Source organism: Eumetopias jubatus, unplaced genomic scaffold (assembly GCF_037043125.1).
Source record: "Eumetopias jubatus isolate StellerSeaLion01/CBP00866 unplaced genomic scaffold, mEumJub1_p1.0 scaffold_7, whole genome shotgun sequence".
In the NCBI taxonomy this organism is placed as follows: Eukaryota; Metazoa; Chordata; class Mammalia; order Carnivora; family Otariidae; genus Eumetopias; species Eumetopias jubatus.
In genome coordinates, this window is record NW_028274813.1 from 46943283 (window position 1) to 46962894 (window position 19612).

The window sequence follows — 19612 nt, forward strand, 5'->3', positions numbered from 1 at the left end:
GCCAATTATATAAACCAATTAGTAACAAAAGCAAAGAAACACATTGACAACAATACAATAATAGTGGGGGACTTTAACACCCCCCTCACGGAAATGGACAGATCATCTAAGCAAAAGATCAACAAGGAAATAAAGACTTTAAATGACACACTGTACCAAATGGACTTCACAGACATATTCAGAACATTCCATCCCAAAGCAACGGGACCACATTCTTCTCTAGTGCCCATGGAACATTCTCCAGAATAGATCACATCCTAGGTCACAAATCAGGTCTCAACCGGTACCAAAAGATTAGGATCATTCCCTGCATATTTTCAGACCACAATGCTTTGAAACTAGAACTCAATCACAAGAGGAAAGTTGGAAAGAACTCAAATACATGGAGGCTAAAGAGCATCCTACTAAAGAATGAATGGGTCAACCAGGAAATTAAAGAAGAATTAAAAAAATTCCTGGAAACCAATGAAAATGAAAACACAACTGTTCAAAATCTTTGGGATGCAGCAAAGGCAGTCCTAAGAGGAAAGTATATAGCAATACAAGCCTTTCTCAAGAAACAAGAAAGGTCTCAAATACACAACCTAACCCTACACCTACAGGAGCTGGAGAAAGAACAGCAAATAAAGCCTAAACCCAGCAGGAGAGGAGAAATAATAAAGATCAGAGCAGAAATCAATGAAATAGAAACCAAAAGAACAGAACAGATCAACGAAACTAGGAGCTTATTCTTTGAAAGAATTAACAAGATTCATAAACCCCTGGCCAGACTTATCAAAAAGAAAAGAGAAATGACCCAAATCAACAAAATCATGAATGAAAGAGGAGAGATCACAACCAACACCAAAGAAATACAAACAATTATAAGAACATATTATGAGCAACTCTATGCCAGCAAATTAGATAGCCTGGAAGAAATGGATGCATTCCTAGAGATGTATCAACTACCAAAACTGAACCAGGAAGAAATAGAAAACCTGAACAGACCTACAACCACTAAGGAAATTGAAGCAGTAATCAAAAATCCCCCAACAAAAGCCCAGGGCCAGATGGCTTCTCAGGGGAATTCTACCAAACATTTAAAGAATTTATACCTATTCTTCTGAAACTGTTCCAAAAAAAGAAATGGAAGGAAACCTTCCAAACTCATTTTATGAGGCCACCATTACCTTGATCCCAAAACCAGACAAAGACCCCATCAAAAAGGAGAATTACAGACCAATATCCCTAATGAACACGGATGCAAAAATTCTCACCAAAATACTAGCCAAGAGGATCCAACAGTACATTAAAAGGCTTATTCACCACGACCAAGTGGGGTTTATCCCTGGGCTGCAAGGTTGGTTCAACATCCTCAAATCAATCAATGTGATACAATACATTAATAAAAGAAAGAACAAGAACCATATGATCCTCTCAATAGATGCAAAAAAAGCATTTGACAAAGTACAGCATTCTTTCTTGATCACAACTCCTCAGAGTATAGGGATAGAGGGTACCTACCTCAATATCATAAAAGCCATCTATGAAAAACCCACAGAGAATATCATTCTCAGTGGGGAAAAACAGAGCTTTCCCCGTGAGGTCAGGAACATGGCAGGGATGTCCAGTATCACCACTGCTATTCAACATAGTATTAGAAGTCCTAGCCACAGCAATCAGACAATAAAAAGAAATAAAAGGCATCCAAATCAGCAAAGAAGTCAAACTCTCACTCTTTGCAAATGATATGATACTTTATGTGGAAAACCCAAAAGACTCCACCCCAAAACTGCTAGAACTCATACAGGAATTCACTAAAGTGGCAGGATAGAAAATCAGTGCACAGAAATCAGTGGCATTCCTATACACCAACAAGACGGAAGAAAGAGAAATTAAGGAGTCAATCCCATTTACAATTGCACCCAAAACCATAAGATAACTAGGAATAAACCTAACCAAAGAGGCAAAGAATCTGTACTCAGAAAACTGTAAAATACTCATGAAAGAAATTGAGGAAGACACAAAGAAATGGAAAAACGTTCCATGCTCACGGATTAGAAGAACAAATATTGTGAAGATGTCAATGCTACCTAGAGCAATCTACACATTCAGTGCAATCCCCATCAAAATACTATCAACTTTTTTCAAAGAAATGGAACAAATAATCCTAAAATTTGTATGGAACCAGAAAAGACCCCGAATAGCCAGAGGAATCTTGAAAAAGAAAAGCAAAGTTGGTGGCATCACAATTCTGGACTTCAAGCTCTATTACAAAGCTGTCATTATCAAGACAGTATGGTACTGGCACAAAAACAGACACACAGATCAATGGAACAGAATAGAGAGCCCAGAAATGGACGCTCAACTCTATGGTCAACTCATCTTTGACAAAGCAGGAAAGAATGTCCAATGGAAAAAAGACAGTCTCTTCAACAAATGGTGTTGGGAAAATTGGACAGCCACATGCAGAAGAATGAAACTGGACCATTTCCTTACACCACACACAAAAATAGACTCCAAATGGTTGAAAGACCTAAACGTGAGACAGGAGTCCATCAAAATCCTAAAGGAGAACACAGGCAGCAACCTCTTCGACCTCAGCCGCAGCAACTTCTTCCTAGAAACACCGCCAAAGGCAAGGGAAGCAAGGGCAAAAATGAACTATTGGGATTTCATCAAGATAAAAAGCTTTTGCACAGCAAAAGAAACAGTCCACAAAACCAAAAGACAACCGACAGAATGGGAGAAAATATTTGCAAATGACATATCAGATAAAGGGCTAGTATCCAAAATCTATAAAGAACGTATCCAACTCAACACCCAAAGAACAAATAATCCAATCAAGAAATGGGCAGAAGACATGAACAGACGTTTTTCCAAAGAAGACATCCAAATGGCCAACAGACACATGAAAAAGTGCTCAACATCGCTCAGCGTCAGGGAAATCCAAATCAAAACCTCAATGAGATACCACCTCACACCAGTCAGAATGGCTAAAATTAACAAGTCAGGAAATGACAGATGTTGGCGGGGATGCGGAGAAAGGGGAACCCTCCTACACTGTTGGTGGGAATGCAAGCTGGTGCAGCCACTCTGGAAAACAGTATGGAGGTTCCTCAAAAAGTTGAAAATAGAGCTACCATACGATCCAGCAATTGCACTACTGGGTATTTACCCCAAAGATACAAATGTAGGGATCCGAAGGGTACGTGCACCCCGATGTTTATAGCAGCAATGTCCACAATAGCTAAACTGTGGAAAGAGCCAAGATGTCCAACGACAGATGAATGGATAAAGAAGATGTGGTGTATATATATACAAGGGAATATTATGCACCATCAAAAGGAATGCAATCTTGCAATTTGCAATGACATGGGTGGAACTGGAGGGTATTATGCTGAGAGAAATAAGTCAATCAGAGAAAGACATGTATCATATGACCTCACTGATATGAGGAATTCTTAATCTCAGGAAACAAACTGAGGGTTGCTGGAGTGGTGGGGGCTGGGAGGGATGGGGTGGCTGGGTGATAGACATTGGGGAGGGTATGTGCTGTGGTGAGTGCTGTGAATTGTGTAAGACTGTTGAATCACAGACCGGTACCTCTGAAACAAATAATACATTATATGTTAAAAAAAAGAAGAAGAAGAAAAAGATAGCAGGAAGGGAAGAATGAAGGGGGGGAAATCAGAGGGGGAGACAAACCATGAGAGATTATGGACTCTGAAAAACAAACTGAGGGTTCTAGAGGGGAGGGGGGGAGGGGAATGGGTTAGCCTGGTGATGGGTATTAAAGAGGACACGTACTGCATGGAGCGCTGGGTGTTATACGCAAACAATGAATCATGGAACACTGCATCAAAAACTAATGATGCAATGTATGGTGATTAATATAACATAATAAAAAAAGAAAATAAAAAAAGAAAATAAATGAAGTGTAACTGCACATATCCACCTGTGTGAATATCAAAACATAATATTGAATAAATTCCAAATGAGAGAAAAGGCATGATTCCATTTCAGAAACAGGCAACACTAAACAATTAAACAATTAAAAAAAAAAGCAGGAGAATGATAAAAATCCAGATTACAGCTTTCTAGGAATGGGGAGAAAGGAGGAAAGGAACAACGGTAAGAAAATGGGAGTCTTTAAAAGTGATACTTATCAATAAAGCTAGTGGGGGGAAAAGATGGGGAAATGTATGTGTGCATGTTTTATTAGTAGTCTTTAGTGTGTGTACATGCAGTATTCTTCTGATGTATGGTATGTTTCACTCACACACACGTGCACACGCACACACACAGAGAAAGAATCTAGGTCAACACCCCCTTATGCCTACAAAGCCTGTCCTACTACTGGAGAAGTCACTTACATATCTTCCCGGCATATTTTGCATTATAGATGTTATAACATAAATGAATGGATATGTTTCTAGAATGAATAGATATCATCTATCCCTATATATATATTTCTAGAATGGATGTATATAATATATCCCTATATGTATTTCTAGAATGGAGGGATATACTACATAAATGGATGGACATCCCCGGGAGCCATCTTCTTCCAGGATCAAGGTAAAACAGAAATTTCTCTTATGCAATTTTTTTGTAGTGCACCAGAAGCTGGGCAAAATATCACAGAAAATCCAAGATAAACAACATGTCACCTTCGGAAAACTTCATTTGCTAAGTTACAGCAAAAAACAAAGGTAACATTCCTGAGTAGAGTTCCATGGATTCTACTTTCACCCTGGGTTCATACCTTTCATTCCCATTACGATTTAAAATGACACCAGCACTCACACCATGGCTATTAAGATTGCAAAGAGTAGGAAAAGAATGACTTTTATCCACTACAAATCGCAAGTACCCAGGAAACACTGATTTATTGAGAGCAGACCACATGGAGTTCTATATCCAGACTTTACAGTGTTGGTCCTGATTCACAGTAGTGGGGCAGCTAAGGGTATTCTAAATAAGGCGGTATTTCACCAGGTAAAGGAAGGCAATTAGAAAAGGAGGAAATCTGTCTTGATTCCCATCCTCTACAGCTGCTTGAAATAAAAGTTATACTTCTGACTGACTCACTACCAACTCTAAGCTACCGGCTTCTTTTCCTTTCCAAGGATTATTTTGAATATTTGGACTTCGACTTTACTCACTCTATTCTGTCTACTGCTGTTAGGAGTTTGGTAAATACTCTGATTTAGCTAAGATGCTTTACTGACAGGATATCCTGCATCTAGTTAACTGAGGCCAGAGGAAAAGGTGATTAGACAAACTGAATACATGTTATTTTTAAAAGGAAAGGAAAAGACAAAAAAGTCATTGTAGCTATAGGCCCCTTATCATCCCAAGTAAACCAAAACAATATGATACTGAACCACCTCCAAAATACAACTTATTTACAGATGTGACATTTTTACTTCCTAATGCTAGAAAGTTCCACATGGTGCTCAGGACCTGGAAATGCAGGTGCAGCATGATCAATAAGGAAAATAGCCTTAAGTTTTCCATTAGCAAATTAAAAAAAAAAGGAAATTAAATTAATTGCTGTTGCAGATTTTTTTCTCCAAGAAGCTTTACAGACTGCTTTTTAAAATAACAGCTTCATTGTAATATAATACACATACTATATAATTCACTCTTTTAAAGTGTACAGTGCAGTAACTTTTAGAATATTCACAGTTATGCATCTTTCACCACTATTATTCCAGAACATTTTTATCAACCTGTCAAAAAATCCCATACCCATTAGCAGTCACTCCCCATTTCTCCCTCCACCACCCCAGCCCCTGTAACCACTAATCTACTTTCTGTCTCTAAGGATTTGACTGTTCTGGACATTTCAATAAATGGAACCATCTAACATGTGGCCTGTTGTGTCTGGTTCCTTTTACTTAGCATAATGTTTTCAAGGTTTATCCACATTGTAAGCATGAATCTGTATTTCATTCTTTTTCATGCAAATAATATTGCATCGTATAGATATATCGCAATTTCATCCAGGGACCGGTTGATGGACATTTGGGTTGTAACCTCCAGGTTGCTTATTTCTGTTAAAGAGCAAAAGAAAGCCAAGGAAGCAGAAGGAACTGAGCTTCAGTTCAGAATCAACCTATGCCAGGGATTAATAAACACAATTACTGTTATATCTGCATTTATACCCAATTGTTGTAAGCCACCCCACTCCCAGAGGGTATCAATGGAAATGTCAACTGTGGTAACATGGAATATGTGAGAATTTTTTCTTACACTATTAATGAAGAAAGAAGGGAAAAGGAAACAAAACATATCCTCCAATCGGTGAGCAGACAAACTGTGGCACACCAATCCAACAGAATACTACTCCATAATAATAGAAGCAAGCTACTGATCCTTACAACATGGATGTGTCTCCTGCAAATATGCTGAGCAAAAAAAGCTAGGAAAAAAAACACATAATATAGAGTGCATTTATGTAAAATGCTAGAAAATGCAAACTCCTCTAGAGTGACAGAAGGCAGATGAGTGACTGCCTGAAGATGGGGATGGAAAGGAAAGATAGTTATTGGGTATGAGGAAACTCTGGGATGGAAATGTTCATTATCTTGATTGTGGTGATGGATTCATGGGTGTATTCAGTTAAAACTCATCAACTTTAATTATGTATCATTTACTGTATGTCAATTATACCTCCATAAAACTATTAAGAAACTTTTTTAAAAAGTGAGTATACCCCCAAAAAAGTATTTGAATGACTACTGTGTGAAAACACTGCCTTTGTTTTGCATATATGGTTTTTAATTTTGTAACAAGTCAAATTATTCTTATTTTATACATAAAGAAACTTGAGATTGAAAGTTCAATAATTTGCCAAGGTGGCCGCCATCAATGTTAAACTGAGATCTCTAAATCTTAACACACAAGCCCACCTTCTTTTCTCTATACCACACTGCCACTCACTGTTCCTATTACAGACTCAACTCCTTTTTCTGGAATCCCTGAGTCCTAGCATTTCCCCAGTCAGGGAATTTTCGGGCCTGGAGAAGAGGTTCATGCTTCACTGTGGTATTCCACATTTGCTTTCTTTTGCCCATCATGGTATGCTGCCACAAATACCTCTCCAATTATGGGGATTTGTCCGAGTCAGTTGATTTATTCATTTTCAGTGGATCAGAGCAGTTAATCTGGGCTAGATCAAGGCAAGTAATCCTGGTCCCTGGGTCAAAGAAGTGAAAATTATTCATCTGAGATTAAAAGCAAGCTGGACAAAACAAAACTGGCCATTCAACTCACTAGCTGAGCATTATACTTCATTGGGATGATAGGTCCCTCTTTTGAATATGGGAGGTCCAAGAATGTGGACTATTCAAGTTGCTCTGAGGTGTCTATCTACTTTTGGCCACCCCTAGCACTAAACTTGAGCTCTAGGTTGAGGTTGCTGTCCCCCCTCTGTTTGGGACAAGCACCAGAGCGGCTCCCTCACCTCTGTACAGCCTCCTGATCATCTTACCACATACACAGCTGAACTTTGTCCAAATGCTACCATTGTACTTGGGTCCATTTGATCATGGGCTATAACCGGGATTAAGTAAAATTAATGAAAAAAAGGTAAGGTGGTTACAACATTTGTTTTTGTAAGATAGCTAAATTTGGGGGAGGAAGGAATGCCATTCTTTCATGCAAGACTTTCACAAGGAAAGTCCACTATGCTAGATATCTTCATTTGCCCCTTCAGACCCATTCTCCCTCCCATTCCACCAAGCTCTATGCCCTAGGAAACTAAACTGTATGAACTCAGGAGCGGACTTCTGTGTTCTTTGTCTTCCAGTGGGTTTGGCCAATGGGGAACACAAGCACTTCAGAGGGAGAAAGGATCATTTCAGTGTATAGGTGTCCTGGGACTCCCTACCTCCAGGATCATTAGAATCTGGCTCCACCCCTTTCCTGAAGGCTATAGCTTCTCTCAGGAGGCCTCTCCTCCCAGCCCTCCTCTCTTCAGTCCCTTAGATAGTAAAGGAGCCCCAGAGAAGTGCACTTTCCCTATACTCTGCCCATGTCCTCCGTAAATATGCTCTTTATTAAGCTCTCCTAAGTTTAACCAGTTTGAGGATGCCAATTGTTTCCAGTACAGTGGACACTTTCTGAGGGCTAAGAGTATGCCTTATTCAGAAAATGAACTTACTCCAAGTCCTTGATTTATATGAAAACACTGACATTCGTGGGGTTGATATCAAGCCCAGGCAAAAATAAACAATGGCTAGGTGAGGTGTGGAACGGAGAGCTCAAATACCACTGATTCAAACTTTTTGCACTGGAGATCATGTAATGCAAAGACATATTCACAAGATTTACGAGCACAGTAAAGGTGGCGGATGCATTTCTTGGATTTTAAAATGTGAAAGACGTAAAACATTTTCAGGTTGCTATATCATCCTTCTTCATGCTTACAAATCATATTTCCATGGTGCCTTCCACATTTCTGCATATCTTACTTACTTAGATTGAGACTTTAAACCACTTCTGGGGAAGTCTAACGATCAATATGAAGAAAGAGATGTTTGCTACAATAAAAACTGCCTAAATGGCAAATCTAAGAAAGAGAGCAGATTTCAGAGGTACCATCTGTTTTCCTTCATTGAGAGGTATTATCATATATAGTAAAAAATGCTATAAAAATGAAGGGCTGCTTCCTGTGTCAGACATAAATTATAATCTCAGATTTTGATTACTGAAAGCTTATATCAAAGATATAAGTCCATTAAGGAAAAAGATGGATCTGATCTCATCTAAGCCCAAAACAACTAACCTCCTGTCTCCAGAATTAACCCAACTGTATTATTCCCAAATGAAGAAAATTCTATAACTAGAATAACTACATAACTACTTTAAGGCTGATTTTCTTTGATGATTTTTCTCTAATGAAGGCAAAATATCATGTAGCACAAATCTCTTAAGTAAAAAAGCTAAAATGTTGAAATATTAATATGGTGCTTTGTGTTTGAGTGTGTGTACGCGTGCATGTGTGGGTGTGTGCATGTCTGCCACCGATTACAGCCACATATCGAAAAGAGAAACTTCTTGAATTAACTTGAGCCCAGCAAGGTAAGCTCTATTCTTATATTCATCATGAGTGCCTATAAGAACTCAAAGAGTATTTGAAAGAAGATTAAAAAAAAAAAATCTGGAGGACTCTGGCAGCTTCCATTTAATTTTGCATAACACCAGATGGCTCTTACAAAGTTCTCACTTCTTATTTTCCAAGTGAGTGGTAAATTCATGCTTTTGATTTTTCCTAAGCCAGTGCAACATATCAATGAATAATATCCTTTGCATTTGTACAGAATTTTACAATTTACAGCGTGTTTTCCAATTCATTATCTCAACTAATCTTTACAGCAGTTCCGAAATAGTCAGGGCAAGTATCATAACCCCCATTTTACAGATGAGAAAACAGACCTGGAGATATCATTCAGAACTCTTTGTAGCAACTTGAATTAGCTTAAGTAAAAAATGGAAATGGAAATGTATTGACTCACACCAACTGAATTCATGGTCTCCGACTGTTGGTGAGCTCTCTCCTTTCCCATTATCTGTCTCTCTCGTTTGCTTCCCTTCTGTGCATCAGGCTTCATTCTCTCACCAGACTGAAACACGGCCTTATGTGACTTCACTGCCTTGAGATGAGAAAGGATGGGACCTCATCCTCAACTTGGGTTGGAATATTCCAGAGGAAGAACCTACTGGCCCCCGCTGGGTCACATGTCCACCCTTTGAACCGTCTCCTATGGTCTGGGGATGAAATACTGTGGCTTCCCCAGCTTGGGTCAAATCCCCACCCTTGTGGCCAGTATTACCCAAACAAACAAACAAACCGGGAACAGACAGAGCCAGTGAGGAAACTGCGAGGAGAGCGCCAGCCACCCTAATTTGTATGTACTGCATTATATAAATTGCCCCAGGGCCGAATCAGAATGGCCTCATACCCAGATCTTCTGAGTGCTTTACAGCACAGCCCCGTCATGCAGGAGCCACCAAGGTGTCATGGGCTTCTTTGTTCCTCACAGTTATCAGTGTAGTCTGGCTCAAGAACAGCACTTGGAATAGACTCAGGTTCAAGTCTTCATCCTGTCCCTCGTCAGCTGTGCTAGTGGGCAACTTACTTAACCTCCGAGAACCACAGCTCCCTCCTTCATAAAATAAATAATTCCTGCGTCACAGGGTCATCAACAGGATCCAGGGAGATAATGTACTCCAGATGACTTTGAAAATTATAGAGAACTCCCTTAAGGTTTATTACTTAAGTTGTAAATGTAAATTTGAGGGAGGCTAAAATTACACAGTGACATCCTTCGTGTGGCCCTCCCTCCCACCAGGCTCATTTGGCATCACTTTGGTGCTGACATTTTTTTCAGTTTTCAAAAGGCACAGCTCAAAAGGAAGTTCAAGTAGCATCTCCAAATTAAAAGATTTATTCCAGAAGAGCAGCATTACTAACATATGGTTTAGTGGCACTTATCATGTTCACCTTTTCAATACAGATTAACCAAAAGATGAACATTTCTGGAAGACGCACAAGAAACTATTAACAGTGCTCCTCCAGGGAGTAGGGCTAGAAATTAGTGTTTGGAAAGAAACTTTTATTTTTCATTTATGTCTGTCTCGACTGCTTTAATTTTAAAAATCTCACACACCTATTCCTTTCATAGTACAAAAACTAATTAAATTAAAAGCATGGTTATCACAGGAAAGGAATATAGTATATACCTCGTATAGTGTCTGATGCATAAAAAGCTCTCAGTAAGTTCTTGTTTACTGATCAAACTAGGTATTTCTAGTTACCACCCTTTCAGCAAAGTAAAATCAACTTCACTAGAATAAAAGCCAGTTTTCATCTCTGTGACTGTACATGTTTTCCATTAATCATATCGTGAGGAATGTTCACTGCCACCCACTGAGGATATGATTTTAAGCTCTTACACCTTCACACACCAGACATGAAAGCTACCTTCTTAATTCCCAACTATAAAGCACAGTGCATGCAGCTGCCTCTCAACTCTGTTACTGCTGTTCTTATAGGCACACTTCCCTGTTAACTTCGGAGGATGCTGGGCTTCTAGGAACCATTCTATTTTACAGCTGGGGGTTGGCATGATATTTTCTAAGACATTAAAGGTTACATGGCAGCATATGCCAGAGCTAAAAGGCAGATTTAAATGGTATTTTTTTTAAATGATGCAATGGCTATGAAGTTTGGAAGCTGTGCCCTGGCTAAGTGTGGTTACTGGTTGCCTAGTTACATCTCTGTAGAAAGGTCAAAATGGTTGCCTCTAAATCTAGAAGGAATTAAAAAACCTTAGAGCTTCATAATTAAACCAAGGATTGTGTGAGTCCTTATGTAAGCATCCCTTAAAAAAAAGTCCCCATCAGACTTCGATCACATGACAGCCCCTGGGGATGTCAAAGGAGATATTTTAATAAAAGGCATTTTGGTATCTGAAATTTGTTACCTTGCTCACATTTCATTAAAGTTATCACATCTGGACTCTTCCCATTTTATCATATCCAGTTGCAGTCTGCAACTACAGGATATTAAAAAACTGTCCAACCTAGTTGATACAATGTCTATCCCATGAAAGACAGAAGATTGTCCAGTGTTTTAAATGGTTCAACTTAAAAAATAAATTTCTATTGTAATCAGCTTTGCAGAGTATAGGCCAGTGTATAATCTAGTGACAAAACCTATACATCTTAATAAACAACTAGTGTCTTAACTCTCAAGAGATGTCCCTCCTTCACCCCCTGGAGCACTTCCTCATCAGTTCTGCCTTGCAGACACTTTTATGTCTAAACATCTTCTCTGAGTAATGGGACAGGATAGAGCAACAATTTTGGTCTAGAAACTTAACATGAGCGCCTTAAAACGGCTAAGACTTCTTACAGAATTTAAAGAGAGGGAGAAGCAGTTTTTTTCTTTTTCCACTTGAAATCCAATCAGTTTTGTTTTGTTTTAGGTAAAATTCACGTAACAGAAAATTAACCATTAACCATTTTAAAGTGTACAATTCAACAGCACTTAGTACATCCACAGTGTTGTGTGGCCATCACCTCTCTCTAGTTCCAAGGCATTTCTATTACCCCCAAACGAACCCTGTACCCAGAATAGTAATTTGGACCTCTTATTTACATTTACTCTCTAATTGCTCTCTGGCAAAGAATAAAAGACACTGGGTTTAAATGACAGCATAATGATTTGGTATGCTTTCATTTCTTCTGGAACTTGTTTGATTCACAAAAAAAATAGCAGAGGTCTAAAGCTGAAATGATGCTAGTCCTAACAAAACGAAATCAGGATTGGTTGTCCTAGAAGGAAGGAACCCAAAAAAGGGGTTGAAGAAGGTATCAAAATAAGTCACGGTTCTATCCAAGATCTATTCTTGTCAGAAAACCAGACCCTACCCTCCATGACTGAGAGTGCTCAATCTATTTTGGGAAAAAAAAAAAAAAAGGCGGGGGGGGGAGTGGGGACTGGTTATTGAAGGAGAATTCCTTGTACCCACCAACTAGGGCAGTTTGGAAGACAAGGAACACTAAAAATACATTCAAACAAAAAAGAGTGTTGAAAGTCAAAAGTCTGTTCTGGGGAAGCTAATTTACTGTTCTTGCAGTCTTCTTTGTCCCAGTGGCTTAAAGAACAAAAATATCCAAATAACGGTCACAGAAATGTAAAAAATGAGACCCTAGGACCTTCAGTATTCCAGTTTTCCTGGTCTGACTTGCTGAGGCTAACACAGGGCAGTGTATGATGGAAGCAGGGAGGAAGGACTAAGCAAGAGTCTACCCAGACGCAGCTACTTCGATCTGGGCAAGCAGCTCACTCTCTACAGCTGAAGGTTTAGGAAGCACCAAGTTCTTGAGCTGCGAAAGATGCTAAGACAGGATCCACTCCAATCTCTTCCCCTCAGGCTTTCAAGATCATCTTCCTAATACTTATCTCTTTCGGGACAGTCTATGCTGCCTCTTAGGTGGGGAAAGGTCAATTTTGTCGTACAAAAAGACAAGATTCAAACTCAGAGTCCTGTGCTGCTTTGCCAAACAGGTTTTATACTTTCCATACATGCTGACATGCTGAAAAAGATGCAGTGAGGTACTGTGGTCACTTCAGTGACAAAGTTATTAAAGATGTGTTCACGGAAGGCATCCTGTAGGAGGGTGCTGGTAACGCTGGAGAACTGAAAGGGTAGGGCATGAAATGTAACACTTCCTAAATGTCACAGGTTCTTCTTAGTGCTGAATCTGAGGGTTTGGGTTTTTGATTTTTGTTTTTTTTTTTAAGTTGGTTTGCGCAAACATGTATATGTGGATACAGATTTTCCAAGAGTTGGAGTCACTGCCGTCTTCAGTCCAAACGCTGGGGGTTGTTGTCATTACCTAGTTCAATCAAAATTTCCATTTTGGGGCACCTGGCTGGCTCAGTCAGTGGAGTGAGTTACTCTTGATCTCAGGATTATAAGTTCGAGCCCCACAGTGTGTGTAGAGATTACTTTAAAATCTTTATTTACTTATTTTAATTTTTTAAAGTAATCTCTACACCTAATGTGGGGCTCAAACTCACAACACTGAGATCAAGAGTCGCATGCTCTTCTGACTGAGCCAGTCAGGCACCCCAAAACCAAAATCTTTTAAAAAAATTTTCTATCTTAACAATTCATGGACATGACAGCTACTTTCCACTACAGCCATTTGTTAGACATCTGGTGGGGGTGACCACCCATCCCGATTTGCCCAGGACTGACCCAGTTTTAGCACCAAAAGTCCTGTGTCCCAGGAAACCCCCAGTCTTGGAAAAATCAGGATGGTTTTTTACCCTATTGCTAGTCCTAGGTTTGGTCTTCAGATCTGCATTGTTGGAACGTCTAGAAGTGGATAGAGAGGAGACTTGCTACGGAAATAGCTGAAAAAACTTAAAATCTCCAACGAAAATTTCCAGCTCATTCTACTCCAGAGATGATTTTCAAAAAATAACCCAGTGGTCTATTTCACTCATGAGGCAAGAAATGGTTTCTTACTTTGTGGGGATGACCTACCTGGTATATGATGGAAATTAAACCATCCGTTGAAATTAGCTATAATAAATACCACTAGAGTGAGGTTCTAAAATATTATGTTATTTTTTCCTCCAATTTCTACATTTTAGAGCCTAATACATATAACATAATATGACAGGCAGACATAAGAGCATAAAATAAAAATCTCCAATTTCTTTGGTACTATTCAAAGACCTTGGAACCTGCACGTTGTGGGCAAACACCCCGGAGTTAGAGAAACTCCAAAGGCAGCACACTCTCTAGAGGCCACACCCATAGTACCAAAAAGTCTGGCCAAGAAAGGAGCTGTGGGACTTCAACCTGCCCACCGGATCCAATGCCAAATACTCCAAGAAAAGCAAAAGACTTCAGGGGCTATATCTACAAAACAGGATTTGCAGAGTCCAGACAAGAACTTGCTTCAGCAATCTGGGAACCCTAACCCTGCTCAACCCTACACGATGAAATGTTAGATACTCCTACCTCTGCCACCTGAGGTCTTTCTGCTTTTCTGAACAACTAATCTCTTTCACTTTGTAGCAGACAGAATAATAGCCCCTAAATAAGTCCCTGTTCTAATCTCTGGAGCCGGTAAATATATAACCTTTACAAGGGAAAAGGGACATTAAATTAAGGACTTTCAGATGGGGAGAGTATCCTGGATTATTCAGGTGGGCCAAATCTTACCACATGGGGCCTTAAAATCAAAGAAGATTTCAGAGTTAAGAGATGTAGATAGAGTAGAAGACATAGAGAGGCAATGCTGTTGGCTTTGAAGATAAAGAAAGGTAGACTCTAGAATTCTCTCCTAGGGCCTCCAGAAGGAAAGGCAGCTCTGTTGATACTTTGCTTTTAGCCCAGTGAAATCCCTACAGAACCAGACCAGCAGAACTGTAATTTTTATTGCTTTGAGCCACTAAGTTTGTGATAATTTGTTACGGCAGCAAACAGAAAATGAATATATCCTTCATTGACACTGCTGCTTTTCAATTTGCCTGATGCTTTAGTAGTATTTTGCTCCAAACCCTAATATTTGACCATTTCTTACCCAGTGTTTAATTGGCTTCTCTACATAGACTTAAAAAAAAACATATTTGGTACTGGAGAAAATTTGCATAAAATCCCTCCAGTAGTGCAAAACACCATTTTTCTTTACATGTCTGCTTCGTTGTGTTTCTTTCTTTAGTTTGTTAGCACATGACCACTGATATAAGGAACCACTGAGCATAACTGAAATCAGTAATTTTGCATGAAGCAAAAATGCTTGTGAGAATGGAAAATGACAAGCCCTCTAAAACTGTGTGCAAAGACACAGTAGTTCTCAATGTCTACTTAGGGTGCTCTGGATATCACAATGACTGGAAGATGCCACTGGCCTTTTGTGAGCCAAGAACAGGAATAATAAAGAGTTACAATGAAGAATTGTCCCATCCAACCTGCCAGCAACTCCCATTGAGAAACTCTGCCTGGATTGATTTGAAACAAAGTCCACTCATTAGCATGAAAGAAATCAACATAAACATCAGACAGAGAATATCAAATACTTCTAAGACAGTCTTCATTATGAGCAATATAGTAGTCCCCATTTATCCATGGTTTTGCTTTCTGCAGTTTCAGTGGCCCTTGGTCAACTGTGAGGAAACAGGTGATCCTCTGCCTAATGCTTTGTCACAATGCCTATGTCATTCACCTCATTTCCTCTCACATGTAGGCATTTTATCATCACGTGTCATCACAAGAAGGGTGAGTACAGTACAATAAGGTATTTTGAGAGAAAGACCATAGTCACATAACTTTTTTTACAGTATATTGTTATAAATGTTCTATTGTTGTTCATCTCTTACTGTGCCTAATTTATAATTAAACTTTACCATACGTTTGTATGCATGTGTATAAATATATATGTGTGTGTGTGTGTATATGTATGTATATATATATATGAAAAAGCACAGTATACATAGGGTTCAGTACTAGTGCCGTTTCAGGCATCCACTGGGAGTCTTGGAACATATCCCCCACAAATAAGGGGGGACTACTGTATTTGATAGAATGTAGGGATGGCTCTGTACTCACTTGTAAGATATTAAGTACTTAAATCCAAAAGAACCTCAATATGGGGTAGCTATATATGGTCTTAAAAAGCATACTCACACAGGCCTTTCTTCTTAAAGCTCTAGATCACAGATTCTTTCTTTTTTTAAATTTATTTATTTACTTGAGAGAGTGAGAGAATGGGGGAGGGGCAAATGGAGAGAATCTTCAAGCCGACTCCCCGCACTAAGTGCGGAGCCTGACGCAGGGCTCGATATCACAACCCATGAGACCATAAGCGGAGCAGAAACCAAGAGTTGGACGCTCAACTGACTAAGCCACACAGGCGCCCCTCTACACGAGAGATTCTAAGTTTCTAATACTAGCAAATACTAAATATTTGCTGAATAAATACATGGATGAAAGACTAGCTCCAGTAAACTAAATCAGGTTATAGGTAGGTAGTATTTTTTATTAGCACTTTTCTATAACCACTAAATAGTTATGTAAATAAACAATTAAAAATCCAACCACCAAATTCAAATCACTGACATATAATCCAATGGGGAAAGAAGAGAAATAGGTGGTGGGATAAATGAAAAATATTGGCCATGAGTTGATAGTTGTGGAAATTGAGTGATGGGGATATGGAAGTCCATTATATTACTCTATTTTGGAAAAAGCTTGAAATTTTTCCTAATGAGGTTAAATTTTAAAATAGGGGGAAAAAAACCCATGTTGCTGACTATAGATCGGGGAGGGCAAACACATTATCACCTGTCTCAGCAATATGATGACCTTTCAAGTTTACAACCAGATTCAAATGGCTTTAGCTACTTTCAAAAGCCAAGTTAGCTTCTTTAAGAAGAAACCCCTACAGCATTAGATTGACCTTTTGTTATTATTGTTTGTTGCTGCTGGAAAAGCCCCTACAATGTCTATAACCAATCTATTAAGAACAGGGCTTACCCTTCTCTGATCTAATCTACTATGATGTCTGTCTTGCACAGGGTATGTCTGCAATAGCTGCAACCGATTAATCCTGTATGGTACCATAGGAATACATTTTCAGGTTGTGACCTCAAGGCTCTCCAGCTCAGGTTTTTAGAAGAAAATGGGAAAATCTAGGTGAGAAATCAGACTTTATCTTCAAGGATAACTGCTTTTTTTCTTAAATCCTGAAGTCCTGTTTAATTTTGCTAAAGCCCCTATGCATATTTCTTATGGATAAACATCACATGTTAAATGCATTTGTCTACAGGATCAGTTAAGATAATCTTTTCTGCTTCAAGTTCTGGTTAGATTCAAGAAGCTCCTGGGAGAAAATATTCCTTAATTCTTACCTCTTCAGTTCCCAAAGCCTGAGGCTCACTGGCAGATCTGGGCTGTTGAGAAAGCAGAGAGGAAAATGAATGTTGTTGTTGTTGTTTTTATAAAAAGGAAAAATAACATGATACATAAGAGCTGAATAAGCAAATGAGTGTTTCTATAAATAGGGTTTGGTGGTAATGGCTGAATAGCTGTAAGGGCAGAGGGTCTCACAGGCTTACGTTTCTGAGCTAAGAACAAACATTCTGTTAACGCTTTTTCTTTTAAGAAACAGATATGAAAATAAGAGTCCCTTTCTTTGTGAACTTCCCTTCACAAGAAAGGCCTTCAAGAAAACATGAAACATAAAGTGGGCTTGGGAACCTCAAGGGAAGCAGAGTTCTTGGTGACAGAAATGATTAAATGAGATGACTAGGAATAAGTTTTTTCCTTCCTGACCTAACCCGGTTTGCTCCCAACAGGGAGCAAAGGGGCAGAGGCAGAACACATTCTTGCTCCAGGAGTTATGAACAGAGCTGGATTTCCACTTGTGTGTATCTAGCCCTTAAAGAGGGTAGATTTGGACAATTTAGGAATGATAAAGGCATCTTTAGTATCTAATGTTTCTGTAGGCTGTTCAGCAGTAGAGACACTGACACCCCTAGCCACAGGGACTTCGGAGGATGTCAAGTTCACATTGGGTCCTAGGACCAAATGAACATCTGTGTCTATAAAGACACTTCAGACTGGTGGGTGTGCTAGAGTCTCAGCCCAACCAATTATATTCCCAGATGACTAGAAGGGATCATATGCTTTTAAATGAGCCAAAGTTGTTAGGAAAGCATTATCTCATGATTAATGACAGCAAAGAAAAAAAAAAAAAAGCCAAGGGCCAAACACAACCTGTTTTCAGAGAATGAACCCTAGGGATAACAATGATTAGTGGGACTTGCAAAAGAAGTCAGTCTGAGGGTGCTTGGTGCCTAGCACTCTCACTCATTACTGGTGCTAACAGCCTCTCAGGGAGATAGTTTGGCACTATTCATCAAGATCCTCAAATATGTTCTCAATCATTGTCTTAGTGAGAACACTCCTTGACTTTATAAAAAAAAAAAAAATCCAAAATGTAGACAAAGAATTATCGCCAAGGTGTTAGAATATCAGTAATATAATTTATTAAGTAAACAAAAACTCTACATGATGGAACTTTGAAATGATGCATATAAAAACCTTAAATGATGAGGAAAAATACACATGCCCTCTCCTTTCCAACATTCTCCCTTCCTGCTGGTCATAAAGTGGGATCCTTAGGGCAAGCTACTTTAGATCAAAAGCAAGAGAAACAGGCTCAAGTGATGGACGAACATGATAGAAAAAGCCTAGATCCCTCGATGATCTTGTAGAGCAGGGCTACCTTTTCACCCCTGGACCACCCACCTCTAGGTCATTATGTGAAAGAGAAAGAACTTCTATCGCCCCACTGTGAAATAGGTTACATGCGGTTCAACCAACAATCTAATTAATAGAAGGGGTCATTTCTTCACATTTTTTCCCCAAATTTTCAATAATCACCATGAATTACTTTGCCAGAAAAAAAAATTAAGTTAAGCATGGTTTAGTAATTTTAAGAAAATTAAGATAGCACAGAATAGAGCTCAAGCAACATGTGCCTTCTGTCCATATGTGAGAGAAAAAATGAAATCTACAGTTTCAAGAAGTAGTTATTATATTTTCTCAAGGGCATAAATCACACACCAACTCCCTGAGTTTGTAAGACCTTTTCATCACACTTCATGGCACTTTATTTCAAGCCTTCTGAAAAATAGTTTTAATACAGAAAAGTTCTTTAGCTTTAAATAAAATCTGCTTTAATATCTGCTTGAGGAATACTCTAAAAAAATGAAATAAAACTCTGGTCAACATATTATAATTCTCCAGTTAAAAGGATGCTTAGACCTCTTAAAGTAAACTTAGAAACATTCTTAAAAAACAGCTTTATATGCACTAACTCATACCTTTAATTTAAGGGTGTTGTTTGTTCCTCAGATAGAATCATAATGACTCACTCCTACTGTAACCACTGGCCCAATAACTCTGTTGACTGTCCATCAAACAAACATTATATTTTGATTTTACTTTCCTCTGGAATGGCAACAGATTTGTAAGAGCTCACATAACCTCCCTAATCTCTGTGGCCCATGGGCCTGTATTATAAGATG

The 19612-nt window shown here is 38.9% G+C and overlaps 1 protein-coding gene across 3 annotated transcripts in view; it reads right to left on the reverse strand.

The window, feature by feature from the left end:
* The window catches only part of GNG2 (G protein subunit gamma 2), a 120967-nt gene that overhangs the window by 87647 nt on the left and 13708 nt on the right, over positions 1 to 19612 (reverse strand). For all 3 annotated transcript variants that reach the window (XM_028109399.2, XM_088024586.1, XM_088024587.1), the window contains exon 2: positions 17429 to 17470. In XM_028109399.2, the coding sequence (XP_027965200.2) occupies positions 17429 to 17470 (42 nt within the window). The remainder of the gene's footprint in view (positions 1 to 17428; positions 17471 to 19612) is intronic.